The sequence below is a fragment of the Schistocerca americana genome, chromosome 3 (assembly GCF_021461395.2).
Source record: "Schistocerca americana isolate TAMUIC-IGC-003095 chromosome 3, iqSchAmer2.1, whole genome shotgun sequence".
In the NCBI taxonomy this organism is placed as follows: domain Eukaryota; kingdom Metazoa; phylum Arthropoda; class Insecta; order Orthoptera; family Acrididae; genus Schistocerca; species Schistocerca americana.
Window position 1 is genome coordinate 518,295,710 of NC_060121.1, and position 18,966 is coordinate 518,314,675.

General features: G+C 42.8%; 1 protein-coding gene across 1 annotated transcript in view; it reads right to left on the reverse strand.

Moving 5' to 3' along the window:
* LOC124606990 (serine/threonine-protein kinase 32A) overlaps positions 1–18,966 on the reverse strand; it is a 591,434-nt gene that overhangs the window by 23,390 nt on the left and 549,078 nt on the right. The window contains exon 8 of the mRNA XM_047139129.1: positions 6,746–6,871. Coding sequence (XP_046995085.1) covers positions 6,746–6,871 — 126 coding nt within the window. The remainder of the gene's footprint in view (positions 1–6,745; positions 6,872–18,966) is intronic.

The following is an 18,966-nucleotide window of genomic DNA, read 5'->3' on the forward strand; positions in this document are numbered from 1 at the left end:
TTTTTTGAGTTTATATGAAAGGCAGAGTCTGTCTCCCACCTATGGCAGCTACTTTTCAAGAGCTGAGAAATCGAACTGCTGTAGACTCAACAAACAGAGACATATTGATTCGTATGTGAAATGAAATAGACTAATGCTTCGATGTTCCTATCTTTTGCAGTTTGTTTGTAAGAAACATTTGAAATCTGTTCTTTCTTTCTGACTTACCCTGTGGCTACATTCCTAAACAGGTTGCATCTACGTGGCAGCAATTGACGCAGCTCGCGTTGACAGCTTTGATGCATGTGAAAATGTTGGTTGAGGGAGTACATATTTTATGCTTCAATATTTCATCCAACACTTTCTTGATTAATCACCTGTGATCAAAATGTTAATGTTCAGGTGCGTAATGAAATAAAGATTGGTTACGATCGTCTTATAATTAAAAACTCGACAGCGTTCAGCCATCATCCCATTTCTCTGATGCAAAGATTTCTGTTGGGAAGGGAAAACCTTTGAAAACCGTTGACGTTTTTTTAAAAATCTAGTCAGATTTTAGCTTAAGCTTCGAAACTTGGCGCCACCTGTATGTTGCGGGTTCATGTGTTTGTTGGAATGGGACTTCCAAGTCAGCTGCCAAATTCATTGGTTCGCTCGTTAATTGCGTACTGAGTGTCGAGTCAAGACGGTGACAAAAAAGCAACTGCAAATGTAAAGCGTTCTTCCTTTCAAAAGGTGCAATTCAGCTACAGCTGTGTGGTGTTATTTTCGTTGGGAGTACCCCATAGCACCTTCTACATTTCAAAGTTGTATCAAGGTTAAAAAAATGGTTCAAATGGCTCTGAGCACTATGGGACTGCTGAGGTCATTAGTCCCCTAGAACTTAGAACTAGTTAAACCTAACTAACCTAAGGACATCACAAACATCCATGCCCGAGGCAGGATTCGAACCTGCGACCGTAGCGGTCTTGCGGTTCCAGACTGCAGCGCCACTTCGGCCGGCTTGTATCAAGGCACTGGTTGTTTATGTAGGAGGATCACACGTCGATCACGAGTGCGCGTTCAGGACCTACAGCACATTTTCCTCGAAGTCCACGAAAGTATACTCCTGGTGCCAGCAGACATATAATCATTCCCAACGTGTCTGACCTTTTTGTTGCGACGTTTTTGCTTCAGGCCATACAGCATTCACTGGCTACAAGGCTTTCATATTTGCTGTAAGCAACAATGTGTAGAGGTTCGTAAATTCATTCTGGGAGTGCAGACGGAGACGACAACTTACATTCACAGTTGGTGTTCACTGATGATGATACATCCTTTTTTGAAAGAAAAGTGACTCGCCATAATATGAAAATTAGGAGGACACTGTATGGCGTCGGATAAAAGGAGATATCGGTATCAGTAATGAGCATCACTAAATCCAAGCATGATTCGACAGAAACCAATACATATACTGAAGAGTCTAAGAAACTGCTACAACTGCCTAATATCTTGCAGGGCCCCGCGAGCTCGCAGAAGTGCTGTAACACTATGTGGCATGGACTCGACTAATGTCTGCGGTAATGCTGGAGGGAACTGATACCATGAATCTTGCAGGGATGTCCATAAATCCGTAAGAGCACGAGGAGGTGGAGGTGTCTTCTGAACAGCACGGTGCAAGGCATCCCAGATATGCTCAACAATGTTCATGTTCGGGGAGTTGGCTGGCCAGAGGAAGTGGTTCAACTCAGAAGAGTGTTCCTGGAGCAACTCTGTAGCAATTCTGGACATGAGGGGTGCCGCATTGTCCAGCTGGAATTGCCCAAGTCCATCGAGATGCACAATTCACATGAATCGATGCAGGTGATTATATAAGATGCTTACGTATGTGTCACCTGTGAGACTCGTATCTAGACGTATCAGGGGTCCAATATCACTCCAAGTGCACACGCCCCACTCCATTACAGAGCCGCCACCAGTTTGAAAGGCCCCCTGCTGACATACAGGGTCCGTGGATTCATGAGGTTGTCTCCATACCCCTACACGTTCATCCTCTCGATACAATTTGAAACGAGAGTCGTCCGACTAGGTATCATGTTTTCTCTCATCAACAGTCCAATGTTGGTGTTGACGGGCCCAGGCGAGCCATAAAGCTTTGTGTCGTGCAATCATAAATTGTACACCACCAGGCCTTCGGTTCCAAATGTCCATATCGATAATGTTTCACTGAATGGTTTTCACGCAGACGGCCCAGCATTGAAATCTGCAGCAATTTGCAGAAGGGTTGTACTGCTGTCACGTTGAGCGATTCTCCTCAGTCGTCGTTGGTCCCGTTCTTGCAGGATCTTACTCTGGCCCCAGCGATGTGGGAGATTTGATGTTTTACCGGATTCCTGATATTCACGGTACACTCGTGAAATGGTCGTACAGGAAAACCCCCACTTCATTGCTATCTCGGAGATGCTGTGTCCCATGGTTCCTGCGCCGATTATAACACTACGTTCAAACACACTTAAATCTTGATAACCTAGTATTGTAGCAGTAGTAACAGATCTAACAACTGCGCTATACACTTGTTGTCTTATACAGGCGTTGCCGATCGCAGCGCCGTATTCTACCTGTTTACATATCTCTGTATTTGAATACGCATGCCCGTAAAAGTTTCTTTGGTGCTTCAGTGTATAATGCGCAACGGTACAATCTATTTGTATTATAGAGATTTTCTGGTGTCGTACGATTAATAAACTGGCTGTTAACGGACAGCTCCTATCCTTATAGACGAGAATACAAAGTCAAATCACAGATACAATTGCTCATACAAGGACTGATAACGCCACACTACCAGAAAGGATAAGATAGGAATTCGGCAAGCGCAGCTTCGTCGTTCGGCAGCGTTACTTACAACATTACAATTGTGACTTCTCATGCACGCAGTATTGAGGCAGTAAAAGTTAATAATCGGTAATAATATTAATCACAGAATATTTATTGATTATTACTTTAGAAGAAGCATGAGTATGGAACATTATTGTAACGAAGGTAGAGAAATTGTAAAATCCAAGTAAACTTGTAGTTTATTAGAATAATTACTACAACAAATCCTCGCATAAATTAATAGAACACGTAACATCTGCTCCACTCAGTACATTTACATTTGTTTCGATTCCTGAATCAGGAATATTAAGAAACATAGAGAAACATTTTCTGTCTGTTTGGTGAATGAATACCATGATTTACTAACTCCCGATGTCGGCTTACATTTGAATGCGAAAGTAACCATTGTTGAATATTAGACCCAGCCTAATCGTCATTCTGTTCCACGGTTCATCGGCCATAATACCACCAGATACACGCAAAGCCATAATAAAAGAAAATCAGTAACACTTTACTTCGGGGCTATGAGAGTCATTTCAGAAAATCAATTCAGAAAATATAGCTTGCTCTCTCAACACTAATATTGTAGCTATTCTCAATAGCAATACCAGCATCACGCACTCGTTCTCTACAACCGAGTGGCAACAGAATTACTTGACCACATCTTGTTTAATACAAACAACGTTGAATCAGCCTCTTCCGGCTCAGCACTGCCTGCTCGCACCAACTCATAATAATATGCAAAACTCCTCAGCACTGATTAACTGATAATAAGATGCACTGCAATATATGGCAAGCCCACTTAGGACGGCGCACGCCCCACAACAGGCTAACTGCCTCACTACAACTGCTTCCATACAACTGACTCTTTGCAAGTGTCCTTGGAACTACCTCCTTCCCTTCCTTCAGACACAAAGCGCTCACATAGTACCACAGAGCCCTAGACTTTGTTAGCTGAAATGATGAGATTCTTTCTCCGAAGATCGCCAGTGAAAGCTAAATACTTCCCAGGTAGCATGGAGATATCCAAATCGACCAGCGAGCGGAAGTAGTAGATATACAAAAATATTCCATCGAAATGAAGGATGAGTGAATCAGCGAACACCTTTAAACACACAAGCCACATACCACAGTCGACCGATAGAAAGTACCTACAAAGCTTCACGTGTTTTGTGCCGCTTCCTGAGAAAATATTGACGGCCCGTTTGTTTTTGCAGAATTAACGTACATGGATGCGTTTGAGAACCGGCTTTTCCACAATTTATGTTAGAACATGACGAATATTTTAGGTTCCAACAGGATGGAACACCGCTGCACTCGCCACTGCGTGTAGGAGCATTTGTTAACAATAAGTCGCCTTAGTGATGGATCTGCCATAAGAGCTATACGGATCGTTCAAGGAACTATTGGCCTGATCTCACGATAAGAAACTTTTATATAAGAATTCGTGGAAATCTTCGCCTGTGCGCCTCCCCTTCCAAAACTCTGGGAGAACTGCTATCCCGCATAACAGTAGCAGTGATAGTGGTTGCCGCAGACACGATAAATTCCATCTCTGGTATACTGTGTGCCACGAAGATTGTTATACACTACGTTTGCTTCCACGAAGGGTCGTGTAATATCCTGGCTCCCGAGACTGTGCTGGCGTACGATGTTTTATTTAATGTCTGTTGGGACATGTTCGAATATCGTCTAGATGTTTCTCAGATTTCCGGTAGCGGGAACATTGGGAGTTTGTGGAAGTTAAATGAAACTACTGTTTCTAAACGGAATCGTAAAAACTATTCAAGATGATGTATACATGCATGTGAAACACATATCCTTATAAAATCGGATTGTTCTGTCGAGAAGTAAAACTTTGTAAAACTATGCACAGGTTGAGAACAATCCCTTGTTACTATCGTCATTAATGTGGAAGCTAAAGAACTTTAAAATTGGTTAACCGTTTTGAACAGCTCCATTCAGGATGTGGTTTAAGACGAGATATTTCCATTAAAATACACGTAACGTATCTCCGCTCTCTGATGTAGTACGTTCATCTCGATTGATTTAACGCAACTAATATTTAAATTTCAACGGAACTTGGAAGTAGTCAAGAATATTCCACTGTGAAGAATGCGTGCTTTGATTTTGAAGTAAAATAAGATCCGGTACCAGCCTATGCTTGTAATACCTGTTTTTGACCTATTTTGTATCTGTATCGATAGTTAGGTGTCAGTTTGTAGTATTGCTTATGTATGATGTTGTATCTTTCATGGAAATTCTTTGCCTATGTATACATGTTTCAATTACGTGAATTTTTGAACGATGTTGTTTAGTTTATACTTTTGAATTTAAATAATTGCTGAAATGACTGTTATGTAATGTACTATAAATGACTTGGTCCATAATTATGGAAGAGGCCAGAAGAGCTTAAGGGCAGTATTTATGGGGTTCGGATGCTGAATTTGGTGATACTATTTTCATGGCACGGTTCTTGGCCCTATAAAAACATTGTTTCGACGCCAAGAAGATCCGTTATAGGGCGAGACCGACAGTAATACCATGATTGCATCGCCGCCAGATTAATAGCCACTGGAAATGGCGCCACCATCCTTCCACTAAATTGTTTTGTATTTGACATTCTGTAAATGGACCAGGTATTTGTGAAATTTGCTTGAATTTAATAATGGTCATGGTGTTACTAAAAAGTCTGTCTTACACCCGCGATTATCCCAAATCACAAACCTGGAAAGGATTCCTATCCCAGTCAATTTAATTCCGTGTGTCCTAATTTATTATGAGAAAGTGGCTGAACTTGAAATTAATGTTGTGTTATCATTTGTACAGCCAGTTATAATTTTGAGTAGGTCAAAAGACTGCATATGAAAGTGCATTTGTTTTTTAAAGAGTTATGGTTTGTTGTGCTTCACTTAACTATTAATTAAAGATAAGAATACTTCGCTTTTCTCATACATACTGGTGTAGTTTTGTTAATGAGCATGATTCTTAAAACCATGAAAGCTCAGCGATCCTCATGTACCAGCGTAATTATTTAATGAAGCAATGCAAAGGCTCGTTCGGAGCCAGTGTAGTTAGATTTGCATTTTGTTCAGTTGCTTCAAAGCGAGTTTAAGAAAGAACTGTTTACTGTGTTATCTATTCTAATGCAATTCAATTAATGCACAGGCTTAGAGACCCTGTATTAGGCAATGAAGTTATAGATTATGATCATTAGTAGACTCCTGATTTAAATTCTGAATCATTTCAAGCTTTTTCCTGTCTATTATTTCCACTAGTTTCATGTGTGTCGTTATTTGGTTTTATAAACTGTTGCACCTAGTTCATTTAAGGTACGTGGTTTGGAGAGGCATATGTTGCTGTTTACTATCTCACTGGCTTATCTGACTTATTAGTTAGTAGCACATCTATGTTTAACGTTAGGTTACTGTGCTGTAGTGCGAACAGATATATAGGAAGAGTTTTGTCTCTGTGTGTGTGTGTGTGTGTGTGTGTGTGTGTGTGTGTGTGTCTGTGTGTGTGTGTGCGTGTGTGTGTCAAGACAGGCTACGTTAGCCTTGACACTGCCTTCTGCTGTGTCGTCATGCTTGACACAAGAAAGCCTAATTAGGCTGGCGACCTGTTTTAATGTTTAATGTTACAACTTGCTTTTGTGATTGGAGAACGCCTGTTCCTGACCCGCAGTTTACTATTGCTTACACTCTGTTGGAGTATTTCGGAAACGAATCCAAGTTTGATTGTTCTGCTTCCATTAGGTTATGCCACGGTCACATCTCAAAAATTCCTCGCAGAGATATAACGTTAGCATCGATTGCCGTTTACAGGTGGTCGGTGGTAGCGTTACATGCCGTCTTGCTATAAGCCGAGAAGCCAGTTAATCAGCTCAGTGCAATAATAGGTGGACGTCACTTACCGGAGGCACAAAGTCGGGCTTAACTTCCTTCCGCAGCACAGCGGCGAAGTCCGTGCGCGCGTAGCATGGCAGCTTGCGCAGCTCCTCCATCGAGCTGACCCGGGCACCTGGCCGCACGCTCAGCAGCTGTGAAGAGAACAGCCAGTTACTTACAGCAGCAAGCACAGCGAGCAACCACCGGCACCACGTGACGTTCCTTAAAAGGCTACATGAAGCTTGTCGTAAAATCAGTCCCTAACTACTAAAGATACTTGAAGATCCGTCTCTGCAACTGCTAAACAGGAGTATTTATTCTGTCATACGATTTTCTTTGTATTCACTTAACAACTAGCGGACGGATCGGAGTTTACTAGCGTTTCGCGCACAAATTGTTGCCGACGAATCACGAGATAAATCATGTTTAGAACACACTCTCTATAGACTTCGTACAGTCTTTACCTTCATTAGCAACGTATCAAAAGTGATAGTCTTTATGTGCCGTTTGCTTATTTACCATTGGGAAGGTATTTTGATAGTTGAAATTTAGCTCAAAGGTGGCTACAACACTCCCATGTAATGGTGCAAAAACTTGGTACCCTACTATGTCAGCCTCACGCTCGGCGACGCTTCAAACAGCAAGACGTCGACACCTGTGAAAGGAGGGCCACAGCTTAGAAGTTCATGTCACCTGTACTGTGGGTGAATGATGTAACATTGGCATCAAATTTCACCGAAATTCTGCCCTATGGCCCCAGGAACGTGTCACACAACGAGAAGGGCGTCACGTCCCCTCTTACTCAAATTTCACACCTTATTTTCACTTTTCTGCGACGGATGCTAGAACCTCGGCTCCCAGCGTTGAACTCACGCGGGTTTCGTACGTTTGGCCGAGGAAAACGTTTCATACAAACGGTGTTCTTGATAACATTTGACACTGCTCACGCTAGTATGTTTCAACCCTTCTCTAAGGGCGTTGAGGGACTGCATCAGCATTGAACGAGATCGAACTTCCCGCCCATCCACACCCACCGCCCTAGTTCGGCAACACGCTCGGTACCACCCACGCACCGTTGTTGATCACATTAGAAATGGACCTGTCAGAAATTTCGGCACCAAGTAAGCCTCGCCGCTGCTCTAGCGCCTAGGGGCTAGGCAGCACCTTCGACAAACGCGACGTGCGAGTTGTCTACCTACAGGCGCTAGTGCAGCCTCCAGGCTGAATTTGGTGTCGAAGTTTCTGACGGGTACATGTGTAAATTGCTCAGTACACGTCCGTGGATGGCACAGACGGTGTTGACGAACTGGTGAAAGGGGAGGGGGGTCTTAGATTGACCCATTGCCGTCTTATTTACTAACATACATACAATGCACTCGCGCGTGATGACGCCACAGGAGGGCGAAAAACAGGAGGTTGGTTGTGACTTCTGAAATTTTCCCGGCGTATTTCTTCTTCTAATAATTTCCGGGTATGCAGCCGGATCCCGTCGACGTTCTGCCACGATATTTCGGCCCAGAGACGTCCGGCCATCATCAGGTGAGTACACAACTACTGAAGAGCCCAGGTGCAGTCGCGGTATTTATGCCGAATCTCGCGCATGTGAAATGTACTGGCATCCTACAGCGCATGCGTCAGGTGTTGACATGCGCAGCATAGCCGAGTTGTACGTGCTGCCCTCGGTGGTGGAAATAAAGGTTCATCTAGTCATTGAGTATCGAATGACACTGTCGATTCCGCTGTGATTGTATAATTTTAATAACAGGATTCCAATTTTTGTCCAGCTGAAAGCCGTTGTCACGATTTATAAGATTATTGGCAAGACGTATTTCCAATCATTCCTTGATTACGGAATCCCAAAAACCGGAAACCGGGGAGAAATTTTTGGTTACATTGTATTCCATTGAATGTCCCAAAGAAATACAGTGCTCTGCTACTGCCGATTTTGACGGTTGCCGCAGACGGGTGTATCTTTCATGTTCTATACATCGTTCATGGACAGTTCTTGTCGTCTGGCCAATATATGCAGCGCCACATTCACAGGGAATTTTGTAGACGCCTGCCTTCTTCAGTTGTAAATCGTCTTTAACGGATCCAACCAGGGCCCGGTTCTTTGCTGGTGGACGGAAGATAACCTTGATTTTATTTTTCTTCAGTAATCGGCCTATTTTCGACGACACATTCCCGGCGTATGGAAGGAACGCAGTTGATTTAAAGTCATCATCTGCGTCCTCAGTGCGTTGCTTCTTGTTATGATAGTTGCGCATGGCCTTCCTTATTTGGCGAGAAGTGTAGCCATTCTCTTTGAAAACCTTCTCCAAGTGTTCTAATTCTGCGTGGAGGTTTTCATCATCCGATATTATATGCGCTCGATGTATTAAGGTACTGGGAACACCGGCTGTTTGTGCTGGGTGATGGCAGCTTGACGCCTGGAGATACAAATCTGTGTGAGTCGCTTTCCTGTACACAGAATGTCCTAATGACCCATTACATGAGAACATCAAATTTACGATGGAGATTGAAAAAGAGGGCACTTTACCATTTCTAGACGTGCTAGTACGCCGTAAAAATGATGGGTCATTAGGACATTCTGTGTACAGGAAAGCGACTCACACAGATCTGTATCTCCAGGCGTCAAGCTGCCATCACCCAGCACAAACAGCCGGTGTTCTCAGTACCTTAATACATCGAGCGCATATAATATCGGATGATGAAAACCTCCACGCAGAATTAGAACACTTGGAGAAGGTTTTCAAAGAGAATGGCTACACTTCTCGCCAAATAAGGAAGGCCATGCGCAACTATCATAACAAGAAGCAACGCACTGAGGACGCAGATGATGACTTTAAATCAACTGCGTTCCTTCCATACGCCGGGAATGTGTCGTCGAAAATAGGCCGATTACTGAAGAAAAATAAAATCAAGGTTATCTTCCGTCCACCAGCAAAGAACCGGGCCCTGGTTGGATCCGTTAAAGACGATTTACAACTGAAGAAGGCAGGCGTCTACAAAATTCCCTGTGAATGTGGCGCTGCATATATTGGCCAGACGACAAGAACTGTCCATGAACGATGTATAGAACATGAAAGATACACCCGTCTGCGGCAACCGTCAAAATCGGCAGTAGCAGAGCACTGTATTTCTTTGGGACATTCAATGGAATACAATGTAACAAAAATTTTATCCCCGGTTTCCGGTTTTTGGGATTCCGTAATCAAGGAATCATTGGAAATACGTCTTGCCAATAATCCTATAAATCGTGACAACGGCTTTCAGCTGGATAAAAATTGGAATCCTGTTATTAAAATTATACAATCACAGCGGAATCGACAGTGTCAACCGATACTCAATGACTAGATGAACCTTTATTTCCACCACCGAGGGCAGCACGTACAACTCGGCTATGCTGCGCATGTCAACACCTGACGCATGCGCTGTAGGATGCCAGTACATTTCACATGCGCGAGATTCGGCATAAATACCGCGACTGCACCTGGGCTCTTCAGTAGTTGTGTACTCACCTGATGATGGCCGGACGTCTCTGGGCCGAAATATCGTGGCAGAATGTCGACGGGATCCGGCTGCATACCCGGAAATTATTAGAAGAGGAGGTTGGTTGGTTGGTTTGGGGATTGAAGGGACGAGACTGCTACGGTCATCAGTCGAAAAACAGGAGGGCTGGAAAAGAATAAGTACCCTTTCCTGCTTCGGATCGCGTTCAAATTTCGTCGAATAGTTATGAACGCTCCCTAACGATTCCAACCTGTGCACATGAGCAAAACTTGCGATGGCACGGCGTTTCAAAGGGGTGCTATCACTTTCAAAGCGGATGCAGGCAAAAAAAAAAAAAAAGAAATATTCAAATATGTGTGAAATCTAATGGGACTTAAATGCTAAGGTCATCAGTCCCTAAGCTTACACACTAGTTAACCTAAATTATCCTAAGGACAAACACACACCCATGCCCGAGGGAGGACTCGAACCTCCGCCGGAATCAGCCGCACAGTCCATGACTGCAGCGCCCTTGATCGCTCGGCGAATCCCGCGCGGCGGGATGCAGTCCCACAACGCCATTACAGAAGAGCTGCAACGTCCTATGGTGCTGGAAGTGTCAAAGGTTATCGAGAAAAACTTCCCGTTGCTCATCGCACTGCGAACTTATGCTTTTGAATGAGAATTTTGTGGGATTCAACGCCCCATGAAAGGAATGACTTCATTTATGCCTTTTATACCACCCACTGAGGCCTTTTCGCATCGATTCTGTGTGGCGTTATGTCTGAAACGTTTTCTTCGACCAGCGATAAGAAAACCGCATGATGCTGTGACAACCTTCTCATAGGGTGACACGTCCACAGGGGCGTTGGTTAGAATTGTGGAGAAATTATGTGCCAGTGTGACACCGTTAACGCAACGTATGGCTGTGGTCTTTCTTCTGCATGTGTCGACACCTTGCTGTTTGAAGTGACGCTGAGATCGGGCGTGACGTCGCAGGGCGCGACACTTTTGCACCGTTAGGGAGAAAGGCTGTAGACACCTTTGAGCCAAGTGTCAAACTCATGCACTGCAACGGGAGTCAATTATGGCATTTCGAAAAAGTTATCCCTTAATTTTGTTGTATATAGGGTTCTGAGGGCGATGCCAGCGTCAGTGTCTTTTTCAGACATGTGAAAAAGCGTAAGGTTGCAGTGTTGTCCAGTGGTTAAGACAATAACTATGAAGGTGACGCCATTATTGTGAATGGTTCGTTATGTCATAATGACAACATTGATCGGTGTGAAACTGACAATCACAGTTGAAACTGCTTGAAGATCATTCTCGGGTCATGAATTTCCAGCGCAGTGTGACTCTATAGCCTGTGTGACTAGTCTGATCGTTAGTAATGATTATTTGAACTGTTTTTCAAAGAGTTGTGCACCTATGACGATCAGATCTCAATGAAACGTAAAACATGGCCTGAAGCACTCAAGAAATCTGCTGCGACAGAAAGAGCCATGAAGAATCTCCTTTACCTAATTTTTCTAAAGGGACAAACAATAAAACGTAGGTGTAAACATTAATTATCAACAGACCCTCTAATAGGCACAACAGTATTTTTGCAAATCATGAGTCGCAACAGATCTGAACAGACCTGTACTGGGTTATTTCTTCAAAAAATTCAGGACACTTTAGAAACCAAATCAACAATTATCTTGGGACGACTGGGTGATTCCATGGAGAGGGCGCCTGACGTTACCAACGTACGATCCTGCAAAAATTGCGAAATATGGGTTACTTCTTAGGATGATATGCAGGTGTGACAGAGGCTGTCTGAAATAAGGTGGTTTACAGTGGAGAAGGAACGAAACTTGAAGACGTTGTTCTCTCAGTTCATGGCCCTTATCTTGGTATGAGGCACTGTATCTTCCACGATAATTGTTATGCGTTACAGTACCTCTAGTGCAGAGCTACTACTGAAAAACAAAACCAGAGTCTATGGTACTATTAGGGTGAATAGAAGTTTACCGCAAATTCTGAAAGCCGAAGCATAAAGAATAATAAAGAAAGGTGGCATAATTTTCTCTATGTGACATACTTCTGCTTGTATGGAAAGAAAAACGACATGTCAGCATGATATCAAAAATTATGATGCCTCTGGCGCAAACACAAAGAGGAAAGTACAGAAAACGTAGAGGATGTACTGAAGCCTATGTTTGTAAATCAATACAATGCTCACATGAAATGAGGTGATGGTGTGAATTGGTACCTATCTTAGTACCCTATTCCAAAGAAATCGAGATAATGAATAAAAAAAGTCCATTTATCTAATAAACTGTGAGCTCTCCAATTCCTTTAGCAGTTACAAAGAAGAGAAAACTCTCTTCTCTATTCTATGGCGAAACACAGGCTTACCGACGATGTTAATGAAGGCTCTCCAGCCTTAGAGAGAGATATGTCCAGCCCATTAGTTACTTGAACAGGGAGGCCACCACGTAAAAATCCATCTGGAAGGCTTCCAGGTGACGTGAAGCAACATGGACCTGTATCCCTTTCAAACAATGGAAAAATGAAATTTACTACCAGACCTACAGAGTTTGCGCCACCAGCGGAAAACAACGCGAAATTAGATATATTTGCGGTTCCGCTCCATATCGAGAAATGTTTTACGGAGTACCATCCATTGAAAAAGAACTAGGAAACTTCGTTTGTGTACACCAGTGGAAAAAAATTAGAACACCCTTTTAGAAGTTTTTAAGTCACACAAGATTTGTTTTTGCAACAGTACATGAACCGGTTACATTTACAGATCAGTAGCCGCGCCGAGTGGCCGACTGGTTTGAGGCGTCACGCAGGGATTGCGCGGCACTTGCTGCCGGAGGTTCGAGTCCTCCCTCGGGCATCGGTGTGTCTGTTGTTCTTAGCGTAGGTTAGTTTAATTAGTGTGTAAGTCTAGGGACCAATAACCTCTGAACGTAGCTGCTAAGAATCAGTGATCGTATCAGAATTATATTGTAACAAATAAGCCCTCGGTCACAAATATTAAGTCAAAAATGGACCTGGTTTCGACGCTGCTTTGAGCGTCGTCTTCAGAATTAGACTAACTGTACTAAAACATTAGGTATATAGTACATTAATAAAATTAAAGTTTGTACTATTTGTGACCGAGGGCTTGTTTGTTACAATATAACCAATAACCTCAGCAGTTTGGTCCCTTAGGAACTCACACACATTTGAACAGATCAATAACACAAGCGGTTCTGAGGTACCCGGTATTGATCCATGCCGCAACACCACAGTATAGATGACGAATACTGCGAGTCACTTCTGGTTCCATCATATCCCACACGTGCTCGGCTGGAGGCAAGTTCGGAGATGGTACTGGCCAGAGAAGATGCTGCACATCTTGCAGAGCATTTTGAGTTTCACACGAAGTGTGTTTGTGCGAGCACGCTCCTGTTGGAAGAAAACATAAACTTACTGTTACAGGAACGGCAAAAGAACGTGTCTGACAATATTCTGCACATCCCGAACGCTGGTTAGTGTCTCCTCCAGAAACACTACCTGTGAACGAGAGTTGTAGCTTATAGCGCCTCAGACCTTAAGGCCTGGGTTAGGGCCAGTGTATCTTGGATGAATGTACTCTACGTGGTAGCGGTCACCAGTCCTACGTCAGAGGCGCAAGCAACCGTCACTTGCGTGCAGGCAGAATCTGCTTTCATCGCTGAAGACAACGGCGCGCCATTCGATCTTCCAAGTGATCCTCTGACGGCACTAGTTGAACCACATACATCGACGCTGTAGTATGAGTGGGAGGCGGGCTAGATGTGTGCGTGACCATAGTACCATTGCTAATAACCATTTCGCAACAGTTCGTGTCGACACGTCTGGGCTCACAAGCCCTCTTACCTGCGCTGTGGTAGCTGTACGATCTGCCACTGCTGCCCTTACAGTACGACAATCCTGGCTGGGGCGTGTGCTGCGTGGGCGTCCAGAACCTCGTCTACTGGTGTGAGAAATTTTACGTGACCACTGGTACCAGCGTCGTTGCACAGCTGATTCAGCACGTGGAACATGAACGGCATTTTCCGAAATGACCATCTCGCCACTCGGAGGGTCACAAAAAAATGGCTCTGAGTACTACGGGACTTAACAACTGAGGTCATCAGTCCCCTAGAACCTAGAACTACTTAAACCTAACTAACCTAAGGACATCACACACATCCGTGCCCGAGGCCGGATTTGAACCTGCGACCGTAGCAGTCGCGCGGTTGCGGACTTAAGCGACTAGAACCGCTCGGCCACCGCGGCCGGTGGAAGGTCACAATCTGACTCGCTGAGTTGTCTGTACGGAGCACGAGTGCCTACCCGTGGCATGATAACTGCTTGCTTCGCATGTCTGTACCACAACGAGGTTTCTGGCTATGAGAATTTGTTACTGAAGGGTAGACACAGATGGCCCTCTGTTAGCTACGCCACTACGATTTTTGTTGGCGGACGACCCTGAAATGATTACCAGCACATATATTATCCTCCACGTGGCATATGCCATCATAGGATGAAAATCGACGTCGTTTTTCCAGGCGTACTATTTTTTTCAGGCTGTGTATATGTAGGCTCTATGCTTAATAGAACATGTGAAATACTAGTAACTGTAAAGGATAAGGTCTCCTTGATACATCAAACCAAAGGACAGAGTCAAATTTCTAAACTGCCTATGTGTCTCAATCCAGTGCTTTGTGTAAGTCAGGGCAGTAAATTTTATAAAGGAGCATATCAACAAATGAACGCTGTAGAAATAGATAATTTTTGTTTGTGTGATACAATGGATTCATTGTTGTACATACAAACTTAGTGTTTTATGACGATAATTTTTACATGTAGTTTACAATTATTACATCACGATTACGTTCAGACACTATGTAAGTAAGCTGTTTAGGCTTTTATATCGGTAACGCCACGTAGCGCTCTGTATGAAAATCACTGGCTCTGCTGTGTGCAGTCTGCGGCTGATTAGCATTGTTCTAATATTCGCTATTTTAGTGTTTGGCAGTTGGATGTGAACAGCACGTAGCGTTGCGCAGTTGGAGGTGAGCCGCCAGCAGTGGTGGATGTGGGGAGAGAAATGGCGGAGTTTTGAGAGCGGATGATCTGGACGTGTGTCCATCAGAGACAGTAACTTTGTAAGACTGGATGTCATGAACTTCTATATATTATGACTTTTGAACACTATTAAGGTAAATACATTGTTTGATCTCTATCAAAATCTTTCATTTGCTAACTATGCCTATCAGTAGTTAGTGCCTCCAGCAGTTTGAATCTTTTATTTAGCTGGCAGTAGTGGCGCTCGCTGTATTGCAGTAGTTCGAGTAACGAAGATTTTTGTGAGGTAAGTGATTTGTGAAAGGTATAGGTTAATGTTAGATAGGGCCATTCTTTTATAGGGATTATTGAAAGTCAGATTGCGTTGCGCTGAAAATATTGGGTGTCAGTTTAAGCACAGTCATGTATAATTTTTCTAAGGGGACGTTACAACTAAACCGATACAAAGTCGTTGAGATGTAAATTTGTTTATGATTACATGCAAGAACAAAACAGCTAGCCAAGAAGATACTGTTTCCTACAGCCACACGACTGAACTGAAAGTTGATTAGAGGACTTGAAAGACAGCTGTGTTGTGTGGGTTCCATGCACATCAGGTTGGACAGAATACCCTACCACGGCGCTATGTTGGGACCAAAAGTATTTCGTCCCTAATGTGTTACAGAGTCATGTACATATTCATTGTCATGTGATGACTGCTTACATTCGGAAGTGTCGCCAGAGTGTCGCCTTACTGTAGATTTTATAGGTATTCCTGCCTCTGGCATAAGTTTTCTCGGCGTAATTTCCTTTCGTCGCGCATCACACTGCACATTTCAGGACGTATAACGTTTATCATTAGAATTCTGATGATGCGGCCAGTCACGAATTCCTCATCTGCGGTAACCTCACCACCTCAGAGTAGCATTTGCACTCTACGTCCTCAATTATTTGTTGAATGTGTTCTGATCTCTGTCTTTCCCTACAGTTTTTACCCTCCACATATCCTCCTGTTACCATGGAGGTTATTCCTTGTAGTCTTAATACTTGCTCTATCACCCTGTCTCGTCTTACTGTTAACGTTTTCCTTTCTTCTTCGGTTTTGCAGAGAACCTCCTCATTCCTTATATTCTCAGTCCACCAAGTTTTCAACTTTCTTCTACAGTACCACCTCTAAAATGCTCTGATTCTCTTCTGTTCCGATTTTCCTATGGTCCATGATTCTGTACAACTGTGCTCGAAAAGTCCCTATATTCTTGGAAAGTCGTCACTGAAATTAAGGTCAATTTGATACCAGTAGACTTCTTTTGGTCAGGAGTGCCCTCTTTGCCTGTCCTAGAATCTGTTTGTTATGTCCTCCTTGATTCGTCCATCATGTGTTATTTAGAGCCCAAGGTATCTTGGTCTACTTCATGATCCCCAACTGTTTCTCTCTATTCTTAATTCTGCTACTTCTCATTACCTTCGTCTTTCTTCGATTTGTCCATAATCATCACTCATTACATTGTTCATTCCATTCAACACATCCTGCTGTTGTTCTTCACTTTCAATGAGGATGGCAACGTCATCAGCGAATATTATCATTGACATCCATTTGCTTTGAATTTGAGTTCCACTCTTCAACCTTTCTTTTGTTTCCGTCATTGCTTCTTCGGTGTTTAGAATCAACAGTAGGGGCGAAAGACTTCATCACAGGCTTACACCTTTTCTAATACAGACACATCGTTCTTTCTCTTCCAGTCTTATTCCTTCCTCTTTGTTCTTGTATACATTGTATAGATCTCTCTTTCCCTGTAGCTTACTCCTACTTATCTGATAATTTCAAAAATCTTGCACCATTTCACACTGTAGGACGCTCTTTCTAGATCGACAGTCCTATTAGCTTATCTCGATTTTTCTTTAATTGTGCTTGTATTATCAAGCTCAAAGTCAGATCTGTCTCCATTATGCCTTCACCTTTTCTAAAGCCAGACTGGTCGTTATCTAACAGATCCTCAATTTTCTTTTCAATTATTCTATGTATTACTCGTATCAGCTTCTTGGATGCATGGTATGTTAAGCTGATTGTGCGATAGTTTTCGCACGTATTTGTCCTTGCTGTCTTCGTAATTGTGTGGATGATATTTTTCCGAAAGTCTGATGATACGTCGTTTGTGCCTTAGATTCTAAACAAAAACTTGAACAGTTGTTTGGTTATCAGTTCCGCCTGCTTTATTGTTCTCATGTCTTTCAGAGGTCTTCTAAATTCCGACTGTAATAACACATCCCATAGGACTTCCATATCGACTACAATTTGTTCTTCTGTCAAGTCAAAAGACAAGCTCTCTCTCTCTCTCTCTCTCGTAGAGGTCTTCCATTTACTCTTTCCTCTGCGTTTACAGTGAAATTCCCTTCGCAGTCTTAATGTTTCTACCCTCGCTTTTAATTTCACTGAAAGTTCTTTTAAACTTTCAACATACTGGGTCTGTCATCCCGACGATAGTTACTTTTTCGATTTCTTCACCTTTTCTTGTATCCATTTCATTCCTAAGTAACTCATAATGATGTGTTTCTATCTTTCGCTGAATGCTTTAGTACTTCATTCTTCCATAGATCATTTGAAGTATTTCTTTTGTTACCTAAGGTTGCATCAGCGTTATCGTCCTTGTACCTATGGCAGTCCATCATCTGTGTTCACGTTTTTAGAGAAGACCACTGGTCTTCAATGAACTGCCCACTGTTGCATTCGTTATCGCAGCTTACTCATCCTTAGTGAACTTCAAACGTATCTCACCATTCCTCAGTACTTCAGTATCCCACTTCCTTCCACACTGCTTTCTCCAGACGATTCTCTTAAACTTGAGCCTTCTCTTCATCCTTCGTAAATTGTGATCTGAACAATATCTGATTTCGCTATCTGTGTCTAGCCATGATTTAATATATCTGAAGTCTTCCCGTGTCTCCGGGTCTTTTCCGAATATAACTCATCCTCTTACGATTCTTGAACAGAACATACGTGATTATCATCTGAAATTTATTGCACAACTCAGTTTTTCTCTTGTCTCATTCCTTCTTCCAAGTGAATATTACATAGTAACTGTTTCTTCTATTCCTTCCCGTACAACTGTGTTATTAGATTTTCATCTAGCTTTATATATTGAATTATTCGTTCGATATCATCATCTAGTTGCGACGTTGGTTCGACCAAATATAGCACCACTAATATTTATTTAAGTTTGTCTGACTAGACGTAACCATACAAACATTTAATCAGAGAGTAGTAACGAAACACTAGTGGTGCAACATTCAATCGTGTTTTACATAAAAAAATATCGAGAGCCGCAAGCGAAAGGGACACAAAACACTCGTCATAATATCTAGAATACCTGACAAATTTGCATGCAGACGATCCTTCTGGATGTAAGAAGTTAATAAGCCGAGGAAGTAAACACATGTGATATTTTATACCGATGAAATGATATGCTTATGACGGAATGAATATTTCTAGCAGCCGCTAAGACTAATTTTCAAATACTTTAAGTAAAACGGCCTTGGGCACCATAGCCAAACAAATGAAGTATATTTGTGTTAAGAGATGATTGAATTACAACTTATGACCGGCCTCAAAGGACGCAACTAACGGTTTTACAAATAACTACACCGACAGTCAGTTAGTGTTCAAAGACATTCTGTAATTGCAACTCATAAGTTT